Source organism: Genypterus blacodes, unplaced genomic scaffold (assembly GCF_046128005.1).
Source record: "Genypterus blacodes isolate CSIRO-AG114 ecotype Tasmania unplaced genomic scaffold, CSIRO-AGI_Gbla_v1 ptg000002l_1, whole genome shotgun sequence".
NCBI classification, from domain to species: domain Eukaryota; kingdom Metazoa; phylum Chordata; class Actinopteri; order Ophidiiformes; family Ophidiidae; genus Genypterus; species Genypterus blacodes.
In genome coordinates this window covers 1,538,000-1,548,282 of record NW_027466816.1, presented here as the reverse complement: position 1 = coordinate 1,548,282, position 10,283 = coordinate 1,538,000, and the positions used below count along the sequence as shown (strand labels likewise).

General features: G+C 44.2%; 2 protein-coding genes across 2 annotated transcripts; one reads left to right on the top strand and one right to left on the bottom strand.

Moving 5' to 3' along the window:
- Positions 1-677: 677 nt before the first annotated feature.
- Positions 678-8,535, bottom strand: zcchc4 (zinc finger, CCHC domain containing 4). The gene is made up of 13 exons (XM_076151513.1): positions 8,353-8,535; positions 7,778-7,896; positions 7,619-7,701; positions 6,926-7,198; positions 6,655-6,735; positions 3,362-3,434; positions 3,135-3,285; positions 2,927-3,027; positions 2,681-2,802; positions 2,309-2,384; positions 2,172-2,223; positions 1,931-2,078; positions 678-1,839 (listed from the first exon to the last, which is right to left on the bottom strand). Exons 1-13 carry the CDS (start codon positions 8,462-8,464, stop codon positions 1,728-1,730), a joined length of 1,503 nt encoding a protein of 500 aa, XP_076007628.1. The 5' UTR covers positions 8,465-8,535; the 3' UTR covers positions 678-1,727.
- On the top strand, positions 3,767-6,424 carry LOC143005255 (E3 ubiquitin-protein ligase TRIM62). Its single transcript, XM_076156574.1, has 7 exons — positions 3,767-3,818; positions 4,160-4,373; positions 4,795-4,890; positions 4,983-5,213; positions 5,314-5,333; positions 5,425-5,555; positions 5,826-6,424. Exons 2-7 carry the CDS (start codon positions 4,170-4,172, stop codon positions 6,422-6,424), a joined length of 1,281 nt encoding a protein of 426 aa, XP_076012689.1. The 5' UTR covers positions 3,767-3,818; positions 4,160-4,169.
- Positions 8,536-10,283: the final 1,748 nt, after the last annotated feature.

The window sequence follows — 10,283 nt, the reverse complement described above, 5'->3', positions numbered from 1 at the left end:
GTTTCAGGGGGCTGCAGCCATGAATGGGGGTCGCTGAGGTCACAGACGCCATCAGACCACCAGGCCGTCCGATATATGAGAAACCCTGTACGTATGAGAAATACAGCATTTCCCAGAAGCCATTGCAAACAATATTAAACAATATTCTGCAATGTATTTTTCTGATATTTGTACATTTATTTAATGACGATAAAGGATGCCGATGTTAATCTCAACTCCGTTTTCATTTCATTCTGAAAATTGTACAGACTCTGATCATTTGTGTGGGTGGTTTCTTGGTAACCATAGCCCACATTCATACATTTAAATGTAAATGTTTCCTTGTCTGTGATGTTTAACGTGATTCATGTTTACGTCGCGCTTCGACTTCAACATCCCTCTAATGATTCATCACCTTTATTGTATCAAACACAGATATCAGTAGAATGATACGTTGCCGATCGCAGCATTTTCAGCGAAATCACAATTGTTTCTGGTAAACTGCAACATTTTAACCCTTTCATAACCAGGTGGGCCTCACCTGCTCACTTACAGCTCCTTACGTGACGCTTCCACTCATTTTGATGAGATTATTGAGATTCAGAGTGTAAGAGACCACAAAGAAGCGCTGCATTATACATTTTTATCTCCAGTTTAATTAGTTTTCTGTGTTTTCTGTCCCGTCACGCTCATTTCCATCAGACTGAGCAGTAAATGGAGATCTCTGCCTGATTAGCATTTCAATCACAGCACTCAGCTCCTTCAAAAGCTTTCCTGACTCCGTCTCATCCATTTTTAGTTTTAGTTCAGTTTGTGTGGATGTACTAGTTTATTTATTTATTTATTCTCAAGGCTGATGTACATTAATCAACGTGTGTAAGCGTGTCAGTGTTGAGCAGCCAGCTAATTTACAATTGCAGTCATGTGGCAAAATGTAGCTAAAAGCTATACAAAATCACATGTGTGACACAAACTGCTATGGTTCTTAGGCGTCGCTCCACAGACCATAATCCGTTTTCAACAGCATTTAACATGTAAATAAATCTATAAAATTTAAAACATTCACGTGTTCATATCCCGGTAAATTTTCTTTCACATTAGTGCCTTTAAATTAAAAACATATGGATTATTAACAGACACATTTAGGGTGGAAATCTGTTAATAATATAATTTCATATACCTACAGATTAGATTACTCAGCAGCTCACTGAATTTAAGTACTGTACGAGATCAACATCAGACAACACCGCCATCTCATGGCCAAACAGGGAACTGGCTGCCTCCTGTGTTTGGTTCAGGTGATGCTTCAAACTGCGCGTAAAATCTGGGACAACATGGATCTGGAAAGCGGATGGTTATGAAGGATACATTGCCGGAAACATCCAGCACATTAGGAGATTAAAGGGATTAAAGTGTTACCGTGAAAATAAGACAAATAGACACAGCACGGTAAAGTGATTAGGTAAAAGTAACTTAGTATCTGTACTTAACTTGAGCATTTCTATCATCATTATTTGTGACTACCCTACCTAGACTTCCTACCTAAAACCTATGCTAACATTTACTGCACAATTTGCGTGTTACTCAAAACAAACAAGACAAACAAACTAACACAGCACAAATACCACTAAATAAAATGCTGCAAAATATCAGGTGATTTTTTTTTATTACAATCTCCCTCACTGCTCACATTTTCCACTGGATGGTGTGCATGCAAGGACATCATCATCATCAATATTTTGGTGAGGTCATGTTGACGCGGCAGCCATCTTCTTTTTTCTGCGAGCTGCTCCAGACTTCCTCTTTGCCTGGGACTTGGAGTGGGGACGATGGGGCAGATTCTTGCTTTGGCCCTTCACCCTGGAAAAAACACAAACAACAGAAGAACGATGATTTATACGCGTCTGGAAATAATCGCACTCATAACTTAAGGTTCCTGTGCTCATCATACCCGTTGCCTGTGTGTTTGTCTTTGAGCGGGCAGACGTTGCATTTGTGCTTCAGGCTGCCGCACTTGAAGCAGCCCGCCTTCCCCAGGTCCTGACCACACGGATGGTCCGGGAGGGCACAGCGCCCACAAGACTGGCAGTGTTTCCAAGCTAAAGATGGGATGAGGATGAAAAAAAACGTTTTCCTTTGCATTATTCCCTCCCTCCTTTGCTAATCTTGGGTTTTTAACCTGTTGTACTCACATGGCTTCACGCATTTCTCACACGCAGAGCAGTGCTTCCACTCACGGCCGTCCTGGTGAGACAGAAACATTTACGCTGTGCCTCACATCACCATCAGCAGAGTTTGATTTATTAAATGTATAACAGCTATACACTACCTTAGAGGGACACGTGTTGCATTTCACACAGTGTCTGTTCAGCGACCACACACATCTCTGACATATGGAGCAAAATCTACAAGAAGGGAAGACACAAATAAATAAATAAAAACTCAACATGAACTGTATCGTCTTAGCTAAGAATTTGCAAAGCTCTTTCATTCATCCTTGAAAAGTGCTGCCAGGGTGTTGTGTGGGCGTAAGAGTGGTTGGTGGTGGTGTTTAAGATGCTAGGGTATTTCCAGGTGGTTGCTATAGTGTTCTGGGGTGTACTGGGTGGTTGCTAGGTTGTTCCTAAGGGCGTTTACGAGAGTAGGTGCAACTGCTGCCAAAGATGTGACTAAAACCTGAGAGAATATTGTGCAGTGATACCTGTAGCCTTCCTCTTTGGGTAGCACAACGTCTTTGGGACAGATGTTGGTGAACAGTCTGACAGGAGACTGTTTGCGACCCGTCTTCCCGTGCTTATACAGAGGATGGTTGTCGTAGTCCACCTGGTTAAAACATCGGCCGTTACCGTAGACATCAGAAGAATCTAACGAATCTTTCCTGTAGCTAATGAGCTTTCCGGTTGGATTTGAAGTATCAGTATTTATCTGATAATCCAGCTGCAGGTACCTGGTAGTCCAACATGGTGAACGTGGGCAGACACTCCAGGATGCGAGGCTCAAAGAAGTAAGGGAAGATCCAGATCATAGACATGTCCACATCACTGCTACCTGGACATGGACACAAACATGGATGTTTTGGTTTGTTAGGTTTTGGTTTCTTGCTAAAAAAAACATCAAGTGGCTTATCTGTACTCGGTATTCATAAAATGGCTGACCTGAGCTCTGCTGCTTCCTCCACATCTGTGAGATCAGAGAGAAGCTGCTGGCCAGAGGCTTCACCAGGCCGCCGAATGGAGGATCGGCCACCATAACAACCTTCTCCCCATCAGACTCAGTGAGGAAGGCCTGCAGGAGATCGCTTGACGCCTGACAAGGAAAGAAAAGGTTTAGAAGCCAACACTAAATGTTACGATATCACATGGTGAACAAGTGTCACTCCTACCTCTCCACCAAAGAAGTGATGGTTGAACATGTTGTAGTGGCAGAATTCATCCTGGCCACAGAACTGGGCATACCTGAAACACAACGCCATGATCAAGGATACTGGTGCTGTAACTGTAATAAACATTTATCCAATCATTCTGCTGAGCTCCTACATTTAGACAAACCGTGAATTTCAGCTAAACACCTCTTAGACTTCCATCATTAAGACAGAATGCATTCAGAATTCATTTGTCTTTCCGGGCCATTCTTGACAATTTGTGCAATATTTTCTGAGTAATGAAGGCTTGAGCAATTTTGAGCATGCTCGCACACACCCATACACACACACACAAACACAGTGTGACCCTGAGGTATGAATCCAGGTAATGCTGAGGCGCATGCAGCAACTTGTAACACTTGAACACACCCTCGTTCTGACAGAAGCACAGCACAGAGACGGACTGAGCAGACGTGAGGTAAGCGCTGTTAAAACCCAGAATTCAATACGAAAAGAATAAGACTTAGACTAAGACTATATTTAGCTACGGATGGCATCAGTGTTCTGCTCTTACGTGAAGTTAAAGAGGCTATAAAAGGTTGAGAGACTCAGTGCTGCAGAGGATGGCAGAAGCAGCGACATGAGCACCAAACCGTCTGCAGCTGTGGATCTGAGTGTTTGAGTTCCTAACAGAGACTGGCATGGACCCTGAACAATCCCGAAGAACTGGTTTACTTGTTTGACTAATGTCTGAAGGAAACAAACGCAACGCTACACACCGCTAGCTTTAACATCTTTACCGCCCTGTTCGTCCCTCAGCACCTCTGAAATGGCAGAAAAAGACGTAGCGGCAGACGGGTGTCAAAGGTCGGTGCAGAGAGGTCTTGAGGCGCCCTCTGCTGGATATCAGGGTGTTCTTCAGGAGGCCGGACTGGGCTTCACCCCGCTGGATTATAAGGAGGAGGTGGTTCAGCCGTTCCCACGATCCCCAAAACTGTTAAGGAAGCTGGCCAAAGCCGGAGCGCCGTCACAGGTAAACCAGTGTGATACGCACCGAGGAACACGGAGGCAGATCTCAGACACCTGACTGATCTCATATTTTACCTCCTCTGCATCCACCGACAAACTACGGGTTTGATGCCTGAGATGAATCTTAACAAACCTCACATTAAGTTCAGCTCCACTAGTATTTGACTTACACAACTCAAGACATGACTTTTAATTCGGCACCTTCAAAAAAAAAAAAAAAAAAAAAAAAAAAAAAAAGTGACCTCCTCTTCCTCATCATACCTCTATCTTCACCTCCATATGAACCTGATTGGTACATCACAGACCTTGCTTTGTTAAGATTGATCTTTCCAAACGTAATCTATACAAAACACATGTTTTAGTAGTAGTAAGTAGTTGTAGTAGTAAACCCGAGCACCTTGCTGTGACGTCATCGCCCCCTACAGGAGCAGTTATCCACACGCGTGAATGAGCTACAAGCAGAGAGATCCAAGACCGAGGCCCACATCCAGTCTTTGAAGAAACGCCGAGCTGATCTCTCCGTAAGTAAAGCTTTGAATACTGTGTGCATGTAAGTGTCGTCATCACCTCACACACCTGGACTTCATTCTTGTCTGAATTCTCTACGATGAAGAGGAGCACAGAGGTGATGAAGCAGCAGGTACGCGAGCGCTTCGAGACCATGCGGGACGTTCTGAACCGAGACGAGCAGGCAGTAGTGGACTCGCTGGAGCTGGATCTGAGGCAGACCAGGACCAGACTGGACCAGGTTCTTAAGAACTGGGAACAGTACCTGTGCCAGGTTACCAGGAGCACCACGGCAACCCAGAGAGCACTGAGCAAGACGCTCCAGGAAGATCTGAAGGTGAAGTCAAGACGCTGATGTTTAACAATGACTTCATCCGTGAGGTATTTTGCTTAGCTTTGTAACATTCTGCCTTGTTGTGTGTGTGTCTTCTGTATAGGTGCAGCCTGATCATCTAAGGTAACAAACGCCATCGCTCCTTTAAAGCATTGGAACGATGTCATATTTGTGTCCGTCATAATAACCCTCACAGAGATCCTTGTCTTCCCAGTCCTAAAAAGCCGGACGCCTCGGACGAAGGAGTACAACTCAACAAAGAGAGATTCCAGAAGCTTCTGAAAACTCTTTGGTGCCTCTCCAAAGACTTGAAAGCCCAGCTACAGAGGAAAACCTTACTGCTGGGTACCTAAGTCACTTAACACTGCTGTGACCCTTCAGAACTAGGCACAAACTAATCACCTAAAGGGAGGCAAAGGGTTTTGTCTCCACTCACAAACAAACTGGGGCACAAGAACCAGGATAATTAAGACGATTCTGGGCTCAATTCCCCCTGTGATGATGTACATATGACGTCACAGTCAAACCAACGTGCGTCTGTCCGGTTATCCCTCCAGGCCCGTCGGTACATTTCCACTTCTGTAAATATTGCTGCATGCTTCTGTTCAATTTCAGATTGGTCCCCGGTGAGAATGGATGGGCAGACATGTCACGGCCAGATGGAGGTGACACCAGAGGGGCGTGGCATATCTTTCACAAGCTCCTCCCGCTCAGCTCCAGAGCATCCCCTTCAGTTTGATAAGGTCTGCTGCGGTCTGGGTTCGTCTCCTGTGACCGCCGGCCAAAGCTACTGGGAAATCGACGTCCGCTGCTGCTCCGCCTGGGCAGTGGGCGTGGCCTACGGCAGCCTGCAGAGGAAAGGCAAGAACAAGGAGGCCAAACTGGGCCGGAACAGGAACTCCTGGTGCTTGGAGCTCCGGAACGGGCACGTTTCCGCGTGGCACAACGACCGCCACGTTGCGTGCCAGGTCGCTGGGCAGGCGCCGCTGGGAAAGGTCGGAGTGTGGGCGAATTATGAGAAGGGTCAGCTGATGTTTTACGATGCCGAGACCATGTGCCTCTTACAGAGGTTCTCCGCTGCACTGACGCCGATGTTCGACAGGGCTCATCACCAGTTCACCGAGCCACTGTACCCGGCCTTACGATTCCTGAGACCATCAGAGAGCCAAGCGTGGCCGAACCACCTGGAGATCTGTAACCTCAACACTCCATGATGTCCCACAAACACTCCAAACATCGGCCAATCCCTTCACGCTGAATGAATGATTGTGGCCTATTGTAAAAATGAGTTAGTGCTTGCTTGCTTGTGAATGTCTGCAGTTTAATCAATTCATAGAAACCTTTAACGTGCTATTGAACTCCTGTGTTTTCTATGTGGTGGACAGATTCCTGCATGTGTGTGTATGTAGCTAGTGCCGCAAGTGAATGGATAAAACAATCCCACCTAAAGTCTATGTCCAGCAGGAGACTCTTCATTGGCTCGTGTTTCTTCTCCAAGTTACGCAACTTGATGAGCTCATGGAGCCTGACGAAGACAGAAACGTGAGATGAAAACATTATATTAGTATCATTTCTTTTTGTAAATGTACTGTACGGCATAACGTACAGACTTGGGATAAGTCATGGAAATAAAGCATTTTGCCTACATACTTTCTGTGTTTCTGCATATGTTTGTTATAATATAAAGGTAACGCATGCTCAGAACTCCGCCTCACCTCGGCGTTCCCACACACAGCAACTTCCTGTATCCCAGGCCGGCCAAGGTTTGAAGCAGGAAGTCGGTGGTGCGGTCGGTGAACAGGTACTGTGCGTTACTCCTCTTGTTCTCCAGGGGGCGCAGCAGCACGCTGGGCCTCCTCAGCTGGGCCGCAGTGACGATGGCACATTTGTGGCCAGCGTGGACTTCCTGTTCCTCTGGCAGGACGAGAATCTGACAATCCTGACAGAATTTTTTGCCTTCCTGCGGCTGGGAGAGGAATTTTCTTAACCTGAGAGATGAACAGCATTCCATGAAGAAACTGACCATTTGATCATCGTGATCCTGTTATTGTTGGCCAGGGAACCAAGGTAACCAAGCAGAAATGTATGCTGAAGTAAACTGGTTACCTGGCAACATAACCGCTTCTCAACTGTGCTTGTTTGTAGTTCGATTTTCAATTTTCAGTTGTTGGAACTTGTTCCACTTTGTTAGAATAACACACAACGAAAGGGCAAATGTGTAGAATATGGGAGCGATTCTGCCTTTGGCCATTTCCTACAGTCAGAGGACACATAACATTATTGTCCCTAAGATTTCCTTAAAACCTCAACTTGGCTGCCACACTGTGAAAGAGCGAAGTGTACAAACACGTTCCATCTCCCCCCATGTTTCTGTGATCCTGAGGTTTGGGTTTCTGTGGGAATCATACCTGCTGCAGTATACCTGGTGCGTGAAAGGAGGCTTCTTGGCCAGGTTCTCCGCCTCTCTGGCCTGCTGCCGGGCCTCCGACACCTTTGAGGAAAACAATGTATTATCATGACAGAATTATTAATTAAAGCAAATCTGGTAGGTTTGGTCTTAAACGTACCTTTTCATCTGCCCACTGAAAGAAGCTGCAGTCTTTTCTGTCCCTGCAGGCCGAGCAGGCGAAGAACCTGCGACCTTTCTCTAAACCTTTGCAGGCTTTCTCAAACATCAGAGTTGGTCCTGCAAGGAGACACACAAGGTTTAATGTGTACATGCAATCACGTGATCCAACCCTCATCAATCACACACGAATAAATAATTTCAGAAAGACCAAATCCCTGATAATAGAGTCGTTATAAGACTAGAGTGTCATGAGAAACATACAAGAATAATATGAACATGAGAATAACGTAATATTTGGAGGAAAAGTAGAAATGTGAAGACAACTTTGTAATTCTTAGAAAAAAAATAGTCCAAAAAGTTTTTGGACGAGAAAAAATTGGAAATATCTTCAGAAATAAACTAAAATTTTACTTATAATGTTTCCTTAATAATATACCACGGGTAGCTTGTTTCCGTTACTCAACTTTTTTATTAGCGCACATTAACAGTGTTTCATTCATATTACGTGGAACACGACAAGAATTGGAAGAGAAGCGCTCGTGCGCGGACTGCAGTGTTACGTTTCTGTCTCACCGTGAGGACAACATGGTGTCTGTCTGTCCGCTTCCGGGACAATCACCTCGATCCCGTAATTGTCTTCGTTCGCTGCGCTGGCGTCCATGTCGACGTGAGCACTTCCGGACATTTAGACAAGTTATAGACGTACTGCGGTGCGATCCGCATGCAGCACGCTCGTGTGTTTGTACTGCCTGTGTGTCTTCTTCGGTTTTCAATACCGGTTGTACCCAGAGTTAAGAGCGAAATACCGCCCCCCTGCGCCTCGAAATGCAAACTACACGTTACAGTCATGGTTTAAATCAGCGGTCTTCAACGTTTTTCAGGCCAAGGACCCCCAAACTGATGGAGAGATGGAGCGGGGACCCCCTACTATAAATATTGTATAAAATTGGGTTTTATATCAAACTGGGCCTCGTGCCTTGTGCCACTATAGATTTTATCATCAATGTCTGTTGATCTTGGAGGGATTTGAGACTAGTTTGGAAGTATTCAACAGGTTTGTCTTTTAAGTGGCTGTGGGTTGTCTCCAAGTGCTTAGATGGCTTCATAGATTTGTTTGACAGCACAGTAGATCAAATGACACACGTAATAGATGGAAACATCTTCTGCCTCCATTTACCCGTTCACTACAATATGTTGGATTTGTGTTATTGTGTATTTAAATCAGTGGTCTCCAACCTTTTTGCCTCAGAGCTACTTTGACAAAACGAAAATTTTCCTCGAGGTGCCCGTGAGCAAGGCACCGAACCACCAACTGCTGTAGTGGTGCCGTAGTATGGCTGCCCTGCACCCCCTCTGTGATGCATGTGTTTGTGTGTGTGATGTGTAAGCCGGGGTGCAAGAAAAATTTCAATTGCATAGGATTTCATGACAATAAAGAATTTTAATCTTAAATCATAGTCTCGCCATGTTATAGTTTAACTTAAGTCCATGTTCAGTGTTCAAGTCATTTCCTTAAATCATAGTCACGCCATGTTATAGTTTAGTTCATGTTCAGTGTTTAATATCTCGTCCTTGTCTCAGGTTATGTTAAGTACCGTCACTCATGTGTTGTGATCGTCTGCCCCACCCTTGATTGTTGTCACCGGTGTCTCATAACCTCATGTACAAGTAGTCCATGTCTCCCCTTGTCCTGTGCCTGTTTGTCTTGTAACGTCTTGTCAAGTTGAGTGTTCAAATCCATATATTTGCGTCTAGTCTAGTTTTTGGCCTCATGCATATTTTTGTAAAGCCTTGTTATTAAGAGTAAAGGTTTTTGTTATCTGAACCCCTTCGTGAGTCGTGCATTTGGATCCTGCGCCTTTTGTGCCGAGAATCCCTGACACAAGGGTTTATGAAATATATGAAAAAGAGAGGAAGAGGTCGAGCCACTCCTCAGAATGTTTCAACTTTTATTCTCAAAATATTCAGACTTTATTGTTGAAATTTTGCAACATTATTCTGTTCCCATTACGTCACTTCAAAATTTGCAACGCTGCATGGTCAGGCACATATCAACTCAACCTCCCTCTTTATACAAACACAACTTTGTAATAATAACCATACAGGAACTTTACCAGACACAAATTAATACTGAGAGTAATTTATTAAATCATACATACATTATCTTTTTAAATTGAAGTGTAATTTCATTAGCAAAAAATTCTTCTTTCAATCAAAACGTTAAGAAATTAAAGTTGCTAAATGTCATTTTTTTAATACTCACCAGAACTTCTTGAGGTTTGGTGACTTAAGGCTCTAATACTCCAATGTACTTTGTTTATGTATGCTTATTTTATGCTTTGATAACATTTTATTTGATGATGGCTTTTAACATCCAATGACAATAAATGAAAATTAGCCTTGTTAGCTACAGTACCTCTAGCTCATTTAGTTTTACTGTTGATTAATGTGCACCCTCCTTGGCATATTTAGCCAATAAAATCACTATGAGTAGCATGTGATGG

What these genes read in the sequence shown, in the direction of transcription:
- zcchc4 (XM_076151513.1), bottom strand. Translation starts at nt 8,464, where the DNA reads ATGTCCGGAAGTGCTCACGTCGACATGGACGCCAGCGCAGCGAACGAA. An exon ending in GACACCATGTTGTCCTCACG is followed by an intron (nt 7,897 to 8,352) that starts GTGAGACAGAAA and finishes GTCTCCTTGCAG; the next exon opens with GACCAACTCTGATGTTTGAG. An exon ending in TTCAGTGGGCAGATGAAAAG is followed by an intron (nt 7,702 to 7,777) that starts GTACGTTTAAGA and finishes TTTTCCTCAAAG; the next exon opens with GTGTCGGAGGCCCGGCAGCA.
- LOC143005255 (XM_076156574.1), top strand. Translation starts at nt 4,170, where the DNA reads ATGGCAGAAAAAGACGTAGCGGCAGACGGGTGTCAAAGGTCGGTGCAG. An exon ending in AACGCCGAGCTGATCTCTCC is followed by an intron (nt 4,891 to 4,982) that starts GTAAGTAAAGCT and finishes TCTACGATGAAG; the next exon opens with AGGAGCACAGAGGTGATGAA. An exon ending in CGCTCCAGGAAGATCTGAAG is followed by an intron (nt 5,214 to 5,313) that starts GTGAAGTCAAGA and finishes TCTTCTGTATAG; the next exon opens with GTGCAGCCTGATCATCTAAG.